Raw genomic sequence first — 20,200 nt, 5'->3', positions numbered from 1 at the left:
GAGTAGGGAAAGCAGTTGATTTTTTAGATACCTGTTTGGGTAAAAATTGGATGAAAAGACTGTTCCACGGGAAGCTTCTATGCAGGCCATCTTAAATTTGTCATTGAATTACTTTTGTTATAATGAATAAATGGGTCACTTGGGATTTAGGCGTGCAGTCAGGACATCCATTTGAAGGTTTTTGTATAAGAACTACTTGTTGGATTTTAATAGAAGCTCTGAAAAAATGAATAAGAAGTTCAGTTCTGAAATTGAATCATCTTTTTCATTTTTTATTGGATTTCTTTGTTCAGCTTAAGTCGTGACAGTGATGTTTGTCATTATCACATAGGGGCCCAATCCCCAAAGTTTTCATCTGAGTGTTTATCACAGATTATGCTAAAAGTTGATTTTTACCTACTTATCATGTGAACTTGTTGCAAGCTTTATTCAGATAGCTCATAGGTTAGCATTTTCAGTTTTGTGTACCTTTTCTTTCCATATTATTTTCTGGATGTATCGCCCCCCCTTAACTGTTTAAGTTTCATGAATCTGAATGGGTTTGATTAACTATCTTCCAATTTACCATGGCTTTTTTTTTTTTTTCTTGGTTGCTAGTATACTTACTAAATGGCACATGGCCCCTCTTACAGACTCTTTGACTTCCCTAGGGCAACAGTTTAAAACAACCAAGCACTTGGGTATTGCACAGAGGGGAGAAATACGGAAATTAGGCACTCACCGTGGACGGATGCAATGTTGTACTGGAAATCAAACTGATTTTCTGCCTAGTTTTTAATTAAAACCACTGTGGTAATTCAAAAAGGGCATTTTGGGCCTAAGGGGGGTTGCCCATGCCCTTTTAAAGAGCTTAAGTGCTTGCTATAGTTTATTTCCATCCTTGCATGTGCAGGCTTCTGTTAACTGGAGTAGTGTATGTATGGGTGTATGTATATCTGTATATATCTGTACCCATCGTGTGTAACTTTGTGCACACGTGCATATTTACACGGATGTGTGAATCAGCTTTTTCAAGATTATTGAAGTAGTCAGAGATCGTTTCAATATATTAAGCCTTAGCCAATGCTATTAACTGAACTATTGGGATAGCTTGAAGTAACTTTAGTGTCCTGTACCAGTCTTAAAAACATCTTGATGTCCTTCTAAATTCTTCTTGTCTTCCTTTGTAGAGTCTGTGTCAAGTTATTTCTTGTTTAGAGCCTCTTCCAGTTCTTTGCCGTCGACCTTCACAAATTCTGTAGTACAGCTATGAAACAAAGGTGTCAGCCATGTTTCTTAATGTCAGAACTAACCTCATCCCTTATTATTCTGAAATTGTGGTATTTGTAGTGGAGGCTCTGTAGTTTATGGTGCTGGTGTTTCCATGGGTGATAAGACTGCACAGAAAACTACATGTATGCTGCTGGGTGAAGGAGGCGAGCCTTTTTGAGGAGGTAATTGCTGTACCTTTTCTTGACCTTTAAAATATGCTTTCTCTTGATGTAACTTCAACTGAAATTTGTATTTGTTTGAAGTTGACAAAGATAAAGATGTTTAGGAGTAATTTCCTTGTAAGAAAGTACAAATAGTGCCATTTACCACCGTGAGAAACTGGTATAACTAGATATTGTGTGATCAGGAGTGTAGAGTTTTAAAAAGGCTTTATGAAGCATTTTACCTTAATACTGATCTTTGAACTTGAAGTCATGGCATAAAGTTTAACATGAGCGACAGCAACATCCTGACCAATTATCCAAATTATCCAGACATCCCAAAATGTTCAGAACACAGCACACAGAGTCTGTGGATTAAGAGGTTAACTCCTGGAACATCAAAAGAAGTGCATGATAATAAAAACAAATAGTACAAAAATTTGAGGTAACTTCCTTGCTTAATTAATTAGGTAGACCAGGTGGAAGCGAAGAGGCCAGAGCTGGTGCTCAGAACGTCTATAAAGCTGAGCAACATGACAGCACAATGGAGGAGGAACAAAGATTTTTTTAATATACTTCTATCCTGTGTCACAGTTTGAAATTGTCCTGGTTTATGTCCCTTTTGGCAAACTTACATAAAAGTGACCCTGTACTGTATTTTATGACCAGATGACTTTTTTCCCAGTGGCTAATTTGTATCAGACCCCCATCTTAAAGAGACACAGAAATGAGTAGGAAGTCCAAGCCGGTTTGTCTCAATGAGCTTTCATTGCATGCTTTCATTATTTTTGCTCGTTTTTGCCACTGATCATCCATAAATTGTTGGAAATGAGTGATTAAGGAAGTGCTGCTTAGTGTTAGTGGCACATGCACATTCTTGGTATGTTTTTTGTGGGTGAGAGGAAATCGCGTACTGCACAAACAAAAAGGAAAACTCCTGCTGGGAACCTTTCAAGGAAATTTAACTTGCATAATGTTTTGATCTTGGTGTTTATTACAGAAAATAAGAGTAATATTTCACCAGCTATTGTTATGTGTCAGCCAGTCTCTCCATCTGCTTGCCTTCCCTTGATATCTCTTCCCGAATTCTAGTTGAGTTTATTTTTAATAAAAACCACCACTTAAACATGTAGCAATTTATTCATACGGTTAAGGCAGGTGAGATGGGCCAGAGCTCAGAACAGTTTACTGCGTAGTGCTTGCTACTGTATAAAACTTGGCTGTCATGACTGCCAAGTCCTGCCTGTGTTAGCAGTTGCAGCTTAGCCCTTGCGAGTAAAACCTGGTACAAGGCTTCTGCCACAAATACTGAAATACGGAGATTTCTGCTCTTAAACACTTCCTTCCTCTTTTTCTCTGGAGCACTACTTTTAAGAAGGTGCGTTGTAAATAAAATTATTTATTGTGGGAGGGAGTGAAATGTTGGAGCTCTGCAAAAGCACAGTTACAAGCATTTTTAGAGAAACAGCTTTATTTTTACTGTAAAGATAGGCTGTAATTTGCTGAGTAGCCATCGTATGTACATCTTCCATCTCCAGTGTTGGAGTTGATAGATACATTTGTCTTTGCAATTGAAAAACATATTTTCCTAGGTATGTTAATGAGACTAAATAGTAAGACTGAACTCTGCTTAAATTTCAAATATATCATGTTGCAGTGCTTAGCATTTTCAAGCTTTGGGAATGTAAACCTCAATAAATGTAGATAAGTAAGGCTGCTTCTTCCATTTTTTGGTGGATGTGGAAATTCTAATTTCCATGTTTTTCTACTTAAAAAATAGACTATCATGTTGTGCTCTACATTTTGTTAAACCAGAATCCTACAGATACCTACAGCAAAAGTAAGGAGTATATTTTTTTGCCATGTGATGAAACCAATAGAAGAAATCTGTTCACATGTACTTTTGAACTATTTTGAAACTGCTTTGCTAATCTCAACAAGTATTTCATGGAAAGAAATTGTCCCTATAATATAATCCTGGGAAAGGTTGCTTGGAAAACCTTTCTAATATGAGATTGCCTTGAATTAAACAGTTGATTTTCTGCATTTGTCCTGCTTTTTTTTTTTTTTTTTTTTTTTTTTTTTTTTTTTTTTTTCTGTGAAAGCAATCTGGAGAACGCAAGAGACTTGAACCTTGTTTGGAAACAGCATTTGACTTCATGTTTTATGCTTGCTTGTACCTCCAGTGGCAATAGCCATGGGCCACTGTGGGTAATGGCTCACCAAATAGTCTTGAGGTACCCTGTTGACAGCGTATGTTTATTTGGTATTAGCTCTTATTTATTTGTCTATAAAATCATTCAGCATGAACTGAAACTTTAGTGCTCTGATCTCTATGAAATGTTTACTAGTATGTAACTGAATTATTGTACCTTATATTGCAGCCCATTTGCTCATTCCATTAGTAATACCAGAGACAAAAGTTGTTTAATCAGTCACATCAAAGGCAGCTGTTTGGTTTTGTATTTTTGACATAAGCTAACATCTTAAGTTCAGATATGAAGTCTAGTTCTTTAAAGCAGAGTCATTTAAAATGACACCACTTAATATTTATTAGACATTTTTTGTTGTTGTTTAGAAGCAAATGCTGATTATTTTGTGGTTCTGATCTGGCAAGTAGCTCGATCAGGGCTTCTCCTCCCTTATAAAAGCATACTTAGCTGACAGTCATACAAACTCGTAACATAATCTGTAAGATGCAAGCTTAAACGTAATCTGTAAGATGCAAGTGAAGGAGTGTATTTGATAGTAAATTTTGTCTTGAAAATAATAGAGTTGAAATCTTCATATGCTTGCTGCTTTCATTGAGGTCTCAGAAACAACTTGTGCACACCTGAACTTGGTGCTCTTATAATTTGTGATGTAAAGGCTAGTTTAGGCACATCTAATACTGCATGTGAGAAGAACTTGAGATATCTGGGAGTGATAGAAGAAGTCTGCTCTACTTGGTAGCATGCCACATTGACAGGTGTCTACAGTGGGTTCTCTGAAAACATGCTAAAATCACAGTTTTATACCACCAGGTCCTTTATTTGTAGTTCTGCAGAGGAAAAAAGAATTTCTTATCTTAAACATGTATTTCATGAAATTACTCTGAAAAGAGTTATGTGAGTGCATGGGCTGCTGTTGGGGAGCTGTGATTGGAGTATGTAACTATACTGGAAATTAGTGGGAGAGGAGAACAGCTTTGTGTATAAAAGTAAAGCAGGGATCTCTTCTGTCCTTTCAGAATGAGTATAACTAAGGCAAGCTAAAGATGGTAAGAACTCTCTACAGGTCGAGAAGAAGTTGGGAATGTTTATTATATTCATTTTTGTATTTCAAAACCTAGACTTTCACATGTGTAATTTAGCGTAGTGTCTGTATTTAGACACTTAAGAACAAAGTACAAGACAGCATTTCTGTACAAGACAGCAACTTCTAGGTGAATAACATGCATTCTTTGGCTATTGAGGAAGAATGGCTTAGTGTGGACTTGTTTTTGTACATATATAAAACATTTCATGTGGTTTTATAAAACATCTTGCTTAACTCCACTGGGGGCTTTATGAGCAAAATCCGATCTTTTTATGCTACCACAAGGAGATCTATGGTTTGCTGAATATATATAACAGTTCTGTATCTGAAGACAGCTGAGGGGGGAAATAAGTGGATATTGGTTGTTGCACACATTGGATCAAGATGTGATGAGATGTGATCTGTGCTCCGTTTCATTGAAGTAGTTAAATGTCAGTTGGTTGCTTCCATAAATTAAAATGTACTTCTTTTAAAGATGCCTGAAAGCAAGTTACAGAAAATAAGGCAACAGGAGATAAACTAAAGGTGTAGTTTATTCAGTGTAGCTTATCTGCAGTACCTGCCTCATTGTGACTTCATAGCTGAGCAACGGTTCTGCCTTTCTGCTGTTGTTTATGGGGTTAAGATTATAATTTACTTTTTCGAACAGTTCTTCAAAGTAGATAGAAGAGCAAAACGTCAGGTTAATGTATGGCCTTGCAACATTTTCATGTGTTTCAGTTACAAAAATCTATACAATAACAGAATGAAACAAAGCCTGTTAGTAATATTGGGATAAAAATACTGTGCAAGGAAAATCCCAAACAAGCTTAGTGTTATTTCAAAATGCGGATTCCTGACCATTACTTTGCTAGCATACTGTAAGAAATTGTATTAGGTGACTCCTGCATGAGTAGGTAGTCATCTGTGAAACTAATTAGGCTCTAGAAGCTAGCACTGGAGCATTAGTTATTCCACCTCGCCTGAGCCAGGAACAAAAAGCATTGCTGAACTCCTGTGCTTTCCCCACTCCTACATTGTTCTGAACTTGTGCAGTTCAGCTGCTACAAAGTTCTGCTGTACTTAGCATGCTCATATTTTGTGGAATTTCCATAATTCTTTGCTAAAAGCTTTAACAGGTAGCTGCAGCCCTCCAAATGGAGTAAACTGAATCTTTGTTGCTCTCTTAGTGAATGCATCTATTATGGTTTTTTTTTTTAGTTATATTTTTTCTTTGAGCTTATTCTAATTTACAGAGATCTGTATGAGTAAAAACACACAAGCTAAGTACTTGTTTGTAAAGCATACAGGTGGTAGAGCTACCAATACTGTGCTGGGAGCTCTTCATTTTAGACTGATGTGAATTGAAGCTGGAGGTTCTAGAAATGTAGTCCTATGGGAGTTATATTTTATTTTTGTTACTGGACTTTTTGTGCAGCAAAGTATTAACTTGGAATTGAAATCTTTTGAAATGATTGAGACATTGTAGATGCTCTTTTTAAGGCATAAATGAATAGTTTTTTTTTTTCATGGAAACGTTAATACCTTCTGTAGACTCTTTTGTTTGTGGTACTGATAGCTGCATATCTAAAAATCATGAGATAGATTTCTTGATAGTTTTTGTAAATTCTCAGTTTATAATAAAATTCATATAATTATTTCATCTAAATAGAAACTTGTGTTGTTCTTTGAGACTGAAGGGAGAAAGTATTTAAATGCAAGGTGCCTAAAATGACTGATCCAGGGGAGCTAGAAGTCGCTTCTTTCGGTTGATGGAAAAAGGCAGGTGTCTAAGCATTATGCGTGTCTGAGTTAAAGGCTTGAAGAAGGCAATGAATTTGTCTCTCATCCCTGACCACTTTCATGTTTCTATTTGTTTTGGTGCAGCTTTTTTGAACAATTTCCCAGTTTATTAAAAGGAACTTGTAGCAGTCTGGTGCTCTCTTCCTCATCTTATTTACCCATGCCATGGATAGCAGAGATTGACACCAAAAAAACCTCAAGGTTTTTCTTTATTTTAGAACTTTAATAGTGATCTGTGTTCTACGTGTCATTTGCTTCTGAGAACAGATCTTTATGGTTTCTTTCCACCAGAAACACTATCAGAAATTCCAAGTCTTTCTTTATACTTTTAAGTTACTTATTTTAATCCTCTGCCAAGCTATAAAGAAGATGGAAAATATCTATTTTTCTTCCTATCGCTCCAGTCTAGCAGGAAAGAATCTTTCTCATCCAAAAGTAAGTGATTGTAGGGAGGCTCACACTGTCAGAAATCCCACAGCTCCCCTGTTGTTGTTGCAGGTGGCTTGGGAAAGTGTAGGAAACTTGGTAGGCGGAGGGAGTGGAGCACCTAAGAGCTAATTAGTGAGGGCTGAGCTAGCTAATGGAACAACAGAGGAAACTTGGGGGGGGGGGGAGGAGGAGAAGGGGATAGTGAGGGGATAGCCATAATTTCACTATATGTATCCTTTCACGTTTTCCTGCCTTTCTCCCCCAAACAGTTTTATGCTTTTACTATTGTAGCAATAGGAGATGTGCATTTCTCCTTTTTAATAAGAGCTTTGACGTACTCCCCTTTTTGTGTGTGTGTAACAGTTTTTGCATATGAGGGAAGAGCAGGCTGTAACATGTGACAACCATAGGCTGTAATTATTTTCTTCCACCTAGTAGATATTTGCTTTTTCTCTGGTATCCTGTCTAGCTTTTATGAGACTGGTATGTCTTCTCTTTTAAAATTCTGAAGGACTTTTTTCCCAGTACATTATTTCTATGTTAAATGTGCAAGAACGATACCTTGATGTGGAAGTCAGGCATGTGCTCTTTCCTTAAGTACTTTGAAACCACGTATTTGAAACAATGACACAGACAACAGATGACTCATGTTGTTATTCTGGAGTTTGTCTTGTCTCGGATAGTTCAATAGATCCCTGGGGGTAAAAAAAAAAAAAAAAAAAAAAAAAAAGAAAAGGTGAGAGAACAATTTTCCATCCTTGTAGTTAGGATGCAAATCTGCTGGGAGCTCGTATTGGTTCTTAGGCTATTTCAGCAAGTTATTTGCATGCAATCGTGTCAACAGGAAGACTGGACGGGTATGGAAGCAGAACATGCGGTAACACAGCGGTTAGGGCCAGAAGGCTTTCTGGGGCCCTGGAGAAGAGGGTGTAGCTGTTTGGCACTCCACGATGTACTGCATGTACTGTATTCTGGAGAGATGTCAGCTCTGCCAGTCTACTAAACAGACACCTTCTTGGTGACCCCTTGTTATGCAAGTTTATACCATCATTTCCAATTGGGCACGTGTAGTCCCTGTACTTCTTGCTTCGTGTTTATAGCTGGTACCCAAAGACATCATACTTTCTTTTTCCATCAAGATCCTTTAATTTTCATTTTTTTTTTCTCTCCAATTCTGCTGTCTTAATTTCTTGGATTTTGTTCGTTATCCTATATAACTATTCTGTACAGTCAGATGATTTCAGCTACCTCTTTCATTGGATGATAACCATTGAGTGGTAACCACTGAAATCACTTGGGAAAAGATACTGGCAGAAATTAGCTGGAACTTGCTTGTTTTGTGAATATTAAATTGTAAGGTTTGTAATGAATAGAAAATAAATACAAGCTTTAAAATATACTTGCTGTGTTGTGAGAGAAGTGTGTTCATTTTGGTTTTAAGGTGCCTTCAGGCCAGAAAGTTTCAGTGTAAGGGAAGAAAGTGTGGAGGAGCTATGGTCAGTGCTAGTTAGTCTTTAATTCCTGCATGGGCATCAAAACTTTTTTCCTGTTGCTTGAATCTGTTGCCTGGATGCATTATTTCTTGATCAAAAATGTTTAGTTTGTTCTATGAGGGTTCTGAGGCATTGGCTGATTTTGATTCAATAATTTGAGTTAGCTAAATATATCCATATGCTAAATTTAGTTTGTATTTCCTTGATACCTGATGGAGAATGCCTCTTTTTCAATTATAAAGAAATTCATTTTTGCACTGTCTTGAATACGTCACAGCAAAGGTTGTTCAAAGTATAGTTTCAAAACGTAGAAATGATTATAGAGTGCTTTAAGGTGAGGTCTTTACTAGTGCTTGCAAACCAGGAAAAGAGGGTATCAGGTGCTAAAAAATAGACTTCAATATATAACATTTCCAATCTGGTACCTTCTGTAATTCTGTTTTTTTTTTTTTTTTTAGTACTTCTGTTTATTTTTTCCAGATGTTAGCATGCATGTTTGTTGCAGTCAGCGTCTCACTAAGCAAATCTTAAGAAAACTGAGACTCCGTTTTGTCACGTGAAAACAATAGGCTTCGTGTGTATTTTAAGTGTGCTGTGATTGCAGAAATGTTTCCCAGGCTTTCCCTATGGCTCAGGGCATAGTGTAAAAAGTAATGTTTACCTACCTTGCGAGAGGTCAAGATATCCAAGCAGAACTGTGTTTAAGTTTTCAGCACCATAGAAACATTGTTAGGACTCTTTGTTCTCGTGTGTAACACGCTGTAATTTGTACTTCGTTGATAATTGCCTTTTTCCTCTGTAAAATTTGCAAACAAATTACAGTGTGGAACCACCCAAAATCCATGTTACGCTATGTATCTGTAAGGTAGTTCCAAAAATGTCTATTTTATAGGAGCTAGTAATTTGTTCATCAAAACTACTACAGCCAAGAAGTGTTCCAATGAAGAAAAGCTTTTAGTTGAGGTGGGGCTGCAGTTCTTTGGTTTTACCAGCAGTTTGGGCTTTTATGGAAAGTGAAAATAATGTTTTAGAAGCTCTTCTGCTCATTCATTGGTGTTAAAATGCAAGAACTCTTGGTAAATATTATCTGTACGTACATGTTGAAATCTTTATAAAGCTTAAACTGTTGAAAAATGTGTTTCTAATCACAACTGGAAGATCAAAAATGAGCAAGGAATGTCTCGATTGCTATCGTTTATGTGATCTTTTCCCAAAATGTAGCAGCTTGTGAGTTGCTGGCATGGGGTTGTACCATCGCTTGGAAGACAAACCAGTGCATTCCCTGGCCATGTGGTGCATGTTTTATCCTAGCTTTGCAAGAGTTACAGTCATCAGAGATGTCCTTTTGAGCTTTTCCAGAATTTTTGTGACTTTTAAGTGAAGAGGGGAGCACTCAGCAGGTTTCTAGCCTATGCCATATCCCTGTGATTCGTTGTAATAATGAAAGATTCCTGTGCTAATTGCTAGTCAGGCAAAACACCTGAAACCTTTTGGACAGTCACTGTGTAGTGCAAGGTCTTCACTTGTTACTTATGCTAACTTAATGGTGAACTATTTGGATGATATAAATGCAATATCATATCATATAACAATACAAAATAGTTAAAAAATTTAAAATGAAAGAAAAAATTCTTGAATCAGCTATCAAGAGATTTCCCTTTTCTTTATTGAAAAGCTGTAAGAAATTATTGTTGAACACACATTCTTTTGAAAAGTAAAACCCAAGCTCTAGGTGTTATGTGTAAACACACACAATGTAAAACAGATCCTAATGTGTTTCAATTGCATAATCATAATCCCATTTATTACAAATTTATTGGGGAAATTTTTTTCTTAATAATTATACGTTTTGCCTTTTTTGCATGATACCTGTCATCCCTTCAGAACTGTTGTTGCTATTTGTACTTCACTGGGCTTTTCAGAAGAATTCACTTTTTAGGCCATGTGCTGTTTTTAACACATTTTGGTTATTTATTATCCAGAATGAAGGCAACATGGCAAGATTCTGAAGATGCCTTTCAGAGTTTAAAAAATAAAATGAAAAAAAAAACAACAAACAACATAACACGTAAAATAATTAATCTTCCCTGCTCAAATACAGCATTTCTGGAAACATGAGCCCTTAGGCCCACTGCTACAGGCAGTGTAAGTAGCTCAGGATTAAGCAATCTATAAAAACTTCTGAATGTCTCAACAATTGATTTTTAAAGAAGCCTGAGAGTCAGACATCTTCAAGGCTTTACAAACCGCAGGATCCTTAGAATGTGTTCTTAGGATAGCTTTTATTTGTCGGCATGCCTTGGAAGCTTCAAATGCTTTTTTTGTTCATCTTTTGGTTTTGTTTTTTTACCCCTCGTTAGTGTACACAGAAGATGACAGATATTACTAGGCTTCTGGCAAGTTCCAGGCTGCTGGGATTGATGTTTTGGACATCTTTTCTTTAACAAAATATTTCACTTGGTTAAGTGCATGCTTTAAAGAACTGGATGAATTTTGAAAATGTGCTGTGAGTAAAAGTGTAGGTGAGCTGTTGAGTCTAGACTGAGAAACTTTCTTTGAAGTTGGAAAAAATAAAGGGGTGTGGGGCTAGAGGGTACCATCTGCCAATCTTTTTCCCCCAATTGTCTTAATTCCCCAATTGTCTTAATAAACATCTTAATTGTAGTATCTATCAGATTATAGTAATTAGTTTCTGAAGTTTTTGTTGACCACATTGTTTTCCATCCTCCATCCAAAAAAGATTTTTTGCATCAAGTTGGCCTCTATGATGCCAAGCTTCTGCTTTCCTGACAACAGGGAACCGTGCAGGTAATTTACCTTCAGAAGCCTGTTTGTTTTGCTTTACGGATGATCTGAAACTTGAGGAAATGGCAAGCTTTTTGATGTGTCTTGATTTCCTGTTCAGCAATTATCAAAGATCATCACGTGCTTGTAGTGTTGGAAGCAGTGACAGTTGATCTTTTGTCAGATACCTTCATGGAAAAAGACTTTTAAAATTGGTCTACCAAAACTAAAGTTACTGGCTAGCAAAATAAATGTCATTTTTGTGGCTTATAGTTCCTAAAGGACAGCGCTAAGTGGATGAGTCCACGTTGGGAACAATGTTCCTCTCATTTTTGGGCCTACACAAGAAATTATGCACAAATCGAAGACTAGAGATAGGTTCTTCTTCCCAACACTTCCAGTGCATTGTTTTAACTCACATTATTGCTGTCCCTTTCCCTTTTTGCTTTTGTACTTCACTTCCAGTTCACCTTTCTTGTTTTAACATTTTATATAGCCTTCTCTCGTCTTTACTGGGGTGCAAGGGCAACCCCTACAAAACTGAGGATGCCTTCTGAGCCCCTCTTCATAACAGATCAGTTCTGTTCATGTCATGCTTGTTTTTGAGATCTTCAGGGAGTGCGTGTTGTTCCATCATTTCCTTTTTGGTACTTGTCTATGTCAGTTAATAACTTCTTTTTCTACTCTTTCTGACTGGCAAATCATCTAGTGTAAAGCATAGGATTGGAGATTTTTATTAAAAAGGAATGTGTTTTTCATAGGTCTTCCTACTTCCCTTCTTTCCTTCCCACTCCTCTTTTTGTACCCACAAAAGGAAGCTGAAGTCACAACACTATACTTAGTATATAGCAGCGAATACAGGAAATCCACCACCACCTTTACATTTATCTCCGTTCCCTATTTCATTACGTCAAACACAATTGCATTTTTATGTAGCTTGTGGTTTTTCTTTCAGTATCTGGTATTTTAACACTGCTAAAAAGACTTTAAAATATTTTGTTGCTGCTGTTGCTTCTCCAACTTAACCAGCATCCCCAGCAGCTAACTGGCCAAGAGAAAGCAAGGGATTTGACCTCAAAATTTGCATGCTAACATAAGTACTGCAGGGTTTCAAAGTTGACATAGAACAAGTCTCTGAAACACCTGATGCAAGATATTTGGTTTTGTAGTGTGTACTTTCCCTGTTCTTACCTACCGGTCAGGACCATTAGGAAAGAAAGACCAGATGAAGACTTGGACAACTTCATTTTCCTTCTCTAAAACAATATGCAAAGTTAAAAATACGAACTATTTTTCCATTCTTCTTTCTTGTAATCAGTTTAGCTTCCATGGGAATGTTAAGCGGTGATTAGAAGTGCTCTCCCAGTTCAACAATTGAACTGGAAAAGCCTGAAATCAAAGATGACTGTTGCACCTCCCTCCCTCACCTACCCAGTACTCAAGAGTACGCACACATGTGCGTGCACAGCTTGCTTGCAGGTCTCCTCCTTCCTTTCTGTGATAAAGGTTTCCATGGTTTCCAGTTGCACACCAATGAGAAATCAAAGGACTTCTCCAACTTGTCACTTGCCAACAAAAAGTGACAAATGCAGTCACTTTTCTGACATTTACCACTGTATGACTTGAGCTTTTCCTTGCTTAGCTGCAATGTTACTTTGAAGTGGTCCTGCATACCTACATGTACACTACGTTTCCATATTGTACTCATTTGTTAACTCTGCACTCAGGCTACATCATCATATCTGTCTTGTACATAAACAACAAACATCCTCTTACAAGATGGTCTAAAATCTCCAGTTTTAGATGTGTTTGCTGCTGTTTTTGAAGATGTCAGACTCTAAACCTCATGTTCTGTTTCCCACAAAGAAAAATGGGGAGTAAATAGATTCAAAAAGTGCAGTAAAGTATTCTGTGAAACAGGAGTGGCAATATGTTCTGTGCCACAGAGATGTGCCATGACATTTTGTTTGTCTAAGAAAGCTGAGTAATATAATGGGACTGTGGGAGAGAAGGCAAATGAAATGACTCAAAGAAGAAATGTTAAGCCAAAATGAAAAAAAAGTCAGTGGGGAGGTCTTTGTTCGCAAAATCAAAAAATTCAGCAGTGAATTTCAAGGTCGGTTTGCATAATTTTGCTTTCTTTGAAATGAAATGTTATGTGTCTCTTGCTTGGATCTACTTCTTTTTCCTCTGTTCTCAAGAGTCAGTAGTACAGCATTTGGTTCAGCTCTTAAATTAGTGATGTTACTAATTTTAATGTGAAAACATTATTTTTTTGAGGAATATTATGCAAAAAAAAAAACACCTGAACAAACAAACCTACTGTCAGGAAAAAAAACGTACCAAGTATCTATAGCTCACTTCTCCAGGAATTTTCTATGTGTGTATGTAAATATAGCACAGTCCTGTGGGCACATAAATGAGTAAGTATTCACCTATGTCCTTGAGCATCTTTACAAAAATAAAAATAAAAAGTCCTGGGCAGTTATGCCTATGACAAAATGTTTCTGCCTAGTCACTTCATTAAAGCTTTTCAAAATATTTTTTTGTAATGATCGTCAGTTCTTGAATCTTGTGTGTATCTCATGTTTATAATGCAAAAATAAAACCTGCTTCGCTCTTGGAGTGAACTGTCAGTTGTGCTTCTCTATGAGAGACTGCAGTACTGTTGATGCATCATGGAAATGTGAAGTTAGGTGTATCTATTGAGAATGGAAGGAGATTGATCTAATTTTCTGAGGTCAAAATTATTCAAAGCCCTGATCTAGTGGGTGACATCCCTGTACATGGCAGGGGGGTTGGAACTAGATGGTCTTAAAATGGTCTCCACTTCTTGGGGCTGAGGCCGTCAGAAGCCCAGAAGATAGCATCACATTTTCCTTTGCCAAGGAGAAGAGTCATCAAGCATTTTGTAAAGCTTGGAGCAGATCTCTATGTGTTCTTGTGTCCTTGGTTGTTTTGGGTTTTCTTCTAATCTTGTGACTTTCTTCTGTTGCACAGTGAAGGCTCTGTATCAGTGCTCTTTACTGAAAGGAGGACTGATGTAGATAAATTTGGAGATAAAACTTGCCAAACCTACTGCATTTAGGTACCTCTTAAGTTCAGATTGCTGTTTTTACAGAGCTCTTTTTAAAATCAATAACTTTGTGATTTTTTTGTGGGGAGGGGAACAGAACTACAACACAAAGATTGGACTGTAATGCGTTTGTTTTCTGGTAACCTATTCCTGAAGTTCTAGTATTTAATATGCGACTTTCATCTTCATCTTTCATCTTCAAATACATATATTTGGCTTAGGTGCTTGCCTTCAGAATAACTCAGAGAAGAGAAAGCTAGTTTCTGAGCACTGTAAAAATTAGTTTTTAATAACTTAACCTCAAAGTAGCTTATTGTACACAAAATACATCCTAGGAGCAAATCCATATCTTATCCATACCACCTTTTAGTTTGAAATTTGGTGTTTGAGAGCCTTTATGGAGTTTGTCTTGATCTGCCCACATAAGCCTTCAGGGGAGTTGTGTGAAGGTCTCTATTTGTCTGTTTTCTCGTTCGTGCTACCTTTATGCTGGCTGTTTTGTAGGGACTGACGGCAGAGAGGAATTCATGTATTATAGGAGATAAATGCACATGGTAAAGATAAACGCACGTGGTTGGGATGTGTAAGTTCTTCATTCATCGTTGGATGCTGTGGTCATGTCAGGAACCTAACTTTCAGTGGATGTGTTGTGTGAAGGTTGTTAAGCAGTGAGAGAAGGGGTAGTGAGAGTGGGCAAAGAATGAAGTAAAGCTCCCTTCTTTGAACTCTGAAGTAGATTTTTTTTTTCAGTAGAATATGCCCAAGTTCGGGTGAGCCTGTGTGAGAAACAGGAGATTGGGTTTGTTCGTGGAGACACATGCTGACAACTGAAGAAAAAATTGTTATATGAAAAGCAATTCTGTTAAGAGTAAAGACCTCTAAAGAAAGTGTCCCGACCACACTATTAATAAAAAAAAAAACAAAAAAAACGGTACTTAAAAAGGATTTCTGGTATTATTTGGTATATTTAGATTCGCAGATGTAACACAGCAATTAGAGTAGTTACAGCATTTGCTCATGAGGAAAAATGCGATACAACCTCTTAGACCTGTGATTTGTGTGGCACAAGGGAGAAGTTGGATTCAGCGTGGAGCATGCAGGGCTGGGAGCTGTAGGATGCGGCTGCAGTGGTGTGTGAGCAGGCCAAGCAGGAGCAGTTCTCTGGCCATACGCTTGAGGGCTCTGTAGACTGTGCAGAAGCAATTTCAGCTGAAGAATGTATTTTAACGAAATTGGTGCATTGTACCTACGCGGGCTTTAATGCTTGCTGGGCTATTTGGCTATTTGCCATAATTGGCTTTCCATTCCCTTGATTGGAATCATAGATAAAAATTTGCTAATCCACTTTTCTTTGCTGAAAGTATTAGGAAAGTAATCCATCTTTTAAAAATGCTCAGGCAAAATCATATCGTATAAAGAATATTTTATGGAATAATGAGATTAATGAGAACTGTAAGGCATATGCAATTTAAAACATCTTTCTGTCGTTTTAAGGGGAAAAACGCAATCCAGGCATTATAAAGCCATAAGTACTTCCTTTTTTTATGCACACGGAAGGCTGTATTTTAAATGTACATTACATGTTATTCTTTTGTCTATGCGATAAAACATGGATATATATTTAGGCACAAGAAACTGCTATTTATTTGTATTTTTCTTATGTTTGAAAATATCTGATTCAAAGTTCTTTTGCTGTGTTTTTCTTTTTCTTTCTTTCTCCTCTTCTGCCCACAGGGGATCAGAGCGCGCATTTTGGAAACTCTTGTAATGCTTATACTTCTTGCACTGCTTATCCTTGGAATCGTATGGGTGGCTTCAGCTCTCATAGACAATGATGCTGCCAGTATGGAGTCTTTGTATGGTATGGAATTTTAAAAAACAAACAAAAAATGCTTTTGTCTTTTTTTTTTAATTTTAGAAATGGATATTTTCAAATAAAAGTATTTCTAGTAAATATTCTGAGTATTGCGCAGGTTGAGAAGTCATATTAATTTAATTAATGCCATTTTTTCTGTTCAGTAAGCTTATTAAGTCAGTTTCTAGCATGGTGAGATGTTTCTTGCTCCTGTGGATGCGATGTTGTGTATCTATATGTTAAAAGCAAGTGATTTAAGTGGGATAGGGATAAAAGATAAAGATATTTTTCAAGCTTAAGTGCTAGGACAGCTTGTTGCCTGCAGATTTATTAACTGAGTAATTCTTAGTTTATACTTCAAAACACAGAAATTCTTCAATCCTGGAGAAGAAATCTTAGGGAAAGAAGCTAATTCAGTTGTATTTGTGACATAAGTAGTCTATTCATAATGAACTAAGGCTGTGCTTAATGTGTTCTTTGCAGACCTCTGGGAATTCTACCTCCCATATTTATATTCCTGTATATCACTGATGGGATGCTTGTTACTTCTGTGTAAGTATTTCCCCGATTTTTTTTTCCAGAAGATGAATGCTTCTATTTGTTTTTTAAAAACTGAAGGAAATTGTTCTTCAATATGAAAGTTGAATATGAAAAATTATATGTATTTTTATAAGATAGAATCTTAGTATAAACTTGTTACATTTGAATTCTGAAGTTTGTAAACCAGTTACATTTTCATAGAATACTTAATTTGTCCTGTGTTCAATAAACTATCCTTCTCCCTTTTTTAAATGAAAATATTCCTGTAAAGGCAGAAGCAAGAACACAACACAGCTAACTTTCGTAGTCATGAAACTAGTATCTGGCCAGTCCAGAGATCTGTTACTTGGTTTTGTACAAAACAAATGCGGTGTTTTTTAAAACAACAACAAAACCAAACTTATTCCAACCGGTCCTAGACAGAATTCTCTTGTCCCTGTTTAGGGGAGTAGAAAAGATCATGGGAGGCTCCAAACTGCACTTATAGTTTCATGCCTCCACTGCCCCCCGAATTATTATTTAAAAAAAAAAAAAAAAAAGCCAAGGGGGGGGCACATCATCTCCTTTTCTAGATCATCATGTTTTCACCTGTTTTCTAGATTTTAAAGGTTTACAGCTAGCATTTATAGGGCTGTTGCTATGGATAAAGGATTGAGATTGATGGTAGTTTGAGGCATTTACATAAAACTAAGCAGATCAGTCTATGAAAGGTGTTACTGGGAGAACTTGGCTGAGTCTCCTCAGGTTCTCTGTATGTGGAGATTCTTAAATCCACAGTAATGGAAGGGGGGGGAAGCAAAGAGTATAATTCTGACCATCTCATTCATGAACACCTAGGCTCTTTGAGACTGATTCACAACAGTTGCTCAACCTCCTAATGGGGAACTTGGCTTACAGACTTTTACATGTGCCTTGCTGTCAGTTTCAGCAGAGCTGAAAATTTAGCATGTGTTTTGGGGCTACTGTGTAGCAGTTCACCCCAATCATTGGGATCAAATGCCAATTTTAGAGCACTCATTTGTAACTTAAACAACCAAATCACTGAAATTACATAAAGCCCTCCAAGCTGTTACCCGTGTAGCTGAAAGGGCAGCATATAGCAGTTAGAAAGGGGTGGATGCTGGGGTGGAGCTTCATTAGATCTGCAGTTGGCTTAATTGCTGAAGCAGTGTATCGGGAAGTAAGTGATAGGTTTATTGAGAGGGTTATTTGCAGCAGTCTCTTCCCTTCTCTCCTTTGCCTGCAGGCTCCCCCTGTAGTTTGGGAAGACTAGCTAAGGGTAGTCTTTATCAATACTTTTGTATTCTTCCTCTAATGTGTAGTAGCTGTAGTGAAGCACTCATTAGTAAAAATTAACGTAATCCTCACTAAAATCTTGTTTGCTGCTTCTTGTCTTATTTAACCTAACTACTTTATGATCAAATAAACTATAAATATATCCTCATCTGTGCTGTTACAAATTCCTTCCATCTCCTACATGCTTTAGTATTTGAAGGCTGTTCTCCCTAAACTGTTGATAATAAATTATTAGTGAAAGATCAGAGTCTAATCCTTTCTCCCAACAAGCATATGTGCACCATACCTGGAAACCATCAAGTCTACTATCAAAAGGGCAATCTGTTACTTCATAAAAAAGAAAGTAGCTTAAAATCTGGTAGCTGAGCCTACTGCCAACTGAAATTACAGTGAACTTTTACAGCAAGGTGGTTTCATGATCTCTTGACCTTACAGCTACAGCTACACCTGTGCTAGCAGATTAAATGTCAGAAACATTCAGCAGCACTGTGGCCAAGCAGTGTTATTCCACCCACCATCCACATCCATGGTATTGCAGTTTCCAGAAGGTGTCTGTGTGCACATTGCCTTGTGATAATGGTTCCTGCACTGTGTGAGCTCCAGAACTACACCTGGGAATTTCTGGGGAAAGTGCTAAGTGGCCCAGGGCAAAATCATGCAGGGGATAGCTGTTGCAATTTACTCCTGTAGACAATCAAGTCTTAGTGCCCAGGAATGCTTCCTGGCACTGCTGAACATACTCATGTAGACATAGCCTCTGGTGCCACATGCTTTGAATAAATAATTATGTAAGCAAGTGTAAGATATCTATTTATATGGTGTTCCCTGATAACAAAAATCAGCTATGCTCTTGGAGAGATGCTTGTCTTGTTTGAAATCGAAAAATAGCAATAAGTTTTAAAGTTCAGGTTGGAGTTTGAAGTTCTGTTCTTTTCAAAACTGTACCTAGTTTTATGTGTAACGTGACATAAACACTGTACTTGCAAAGAAAAATCAGTCTTTGACTTAGAAATCACTGTTTTGTGTACTCTTCCTTCCTCTGCAGTATGCACGCCAGTGGGACTTTCACGGATGTTTACAGTAATGGGTCAGTTGCTGGTGAAGCCAACAGTAAGTGCTACACAAATCTGTGCTTGTGTGCTATCTGATAGATGGTACAGTGGCATTAAAGTGTTTTCTTATAGAATGGTTGTACTTCTACACAATTATCTCTTTTGTTCATCTGGTTTTCTATAGTCAATATTTTCTATAGTCAATATACTTGTTTTCAATTTTGTCTTATAGCACAAAAGCCTGCTTTCTTCAGTTTTTTAATAGTGTGGACTTTCTCTGGCTTACCAGGCTGTACAACCACTATTAGTATTAATATTAATAGCCAGTATTGCCTACTTTGTTTTGCAAATGCTTGAGAAGTGTGGTTTTTGTTCTGAGTTTGGGCGTTAAGGGTGTAAGACCAAACTAAGGCTGGATGGCAAGAAAACTACCTAGGGGTGTACTTAAATTAGTGAAATTGGCTTTGCCTGCAGGTAGTTGGCACCTGTTAGAACCTTTTAAACATAGATAATATATTGTAATTGTGCTGAATATGTGAGGGAATGGAAAGTTTGTACCATATGCAAATCCCCCAGTGACCTTGGTGTCATGTTTCCTAGTTTGTATTTACTAAAATTTGGGTGTGTTTAGGTCTTGCATTCCTTTTCATTAGTCAAGTCAATCCTGAAAATACAAAGAAAATATGTACCACTCTTTTGCTATTTATAAGCTTTAAATTCAAAGTGCCTGACAGTAAGGTAGGTAGGCTTCATGTATTTTGCTTTTAACTTCCACTAGCAATTTATATTTGCTTGAAATATTGGCATATGAATTTTTTTTTTTTTTAATTTACTCTTTCAAAATCTGCAGTTAGTTTTGTTTAAATTAAATTGAATGTGAAGGTCAACAGGTTACTTATCTTCTCCCTGCCACTATATAAAATGACCTGAATATAGGTTAGATGTACTGTTGCTCCCCTGTTCCCCAAGTAGTCTCTTTAGGCTGAAATTGAATATAAGAGTTTTAACCTGAAATTAAAACTTAACATAAAGTTTATTTACAGCAAAGAAACAGAACTGTAACATAATGGAATAATCTCCTATGGTGTTTTTTTTTTGTGTTGACATTATGAAGTTGCAGAATATATATTTAAATATAAAGGTTATTCGAACAAAACAAACCCAAGTAAGTCAAAAAGGTAAGT

The 20,200-nt window shown here is 37.0% G+C and overlaps 1 protein-coding gene across 2 annotated transcripts in view; it reads left to right on the top strand.

Moving 5' to 3' along the window:
* LMBR1 (limb development membrane protein 1) overlaps positions 1-20,200 on the top strand; it is a 72,287-nt gene that overhangs the window by 28,573 nt on the left and 23,514 nt on the right. For both annotated transcript variants that reach the window (XM_082754382.1, XM_082754383.1), the window contains 3 exons: positions 16,008-16,134; positions 16,612-16,680; positions 19,010-19,074. In XM_082754382.1, the coding sequence (XP_082610508.1) occupies positions 16,008-16,134; positions 16,612-16,680; positions 19,010-19,074 (261 nt within the window). The remainder of the gene's footprint in view (positions 1-16,007; positions 16,135-16,611; positions 16,681-19,009; positions 19,075-20,200) is intronic.

Source organism: Aythya marila (genome assembly GCF_965140915.1).
Source record: "Aythya marila genome assembly, chromosome: 2".
Taxonomy (NCBI): domain Eukaryota; kingdom Metazoa; phylum Chordata; class Aves; order Anseriformes; family Anatidae; genus Aythya; species Aythya marila.
This window is presented reverse-complemented; position numbering and strand designations above follow the sequence as displayed.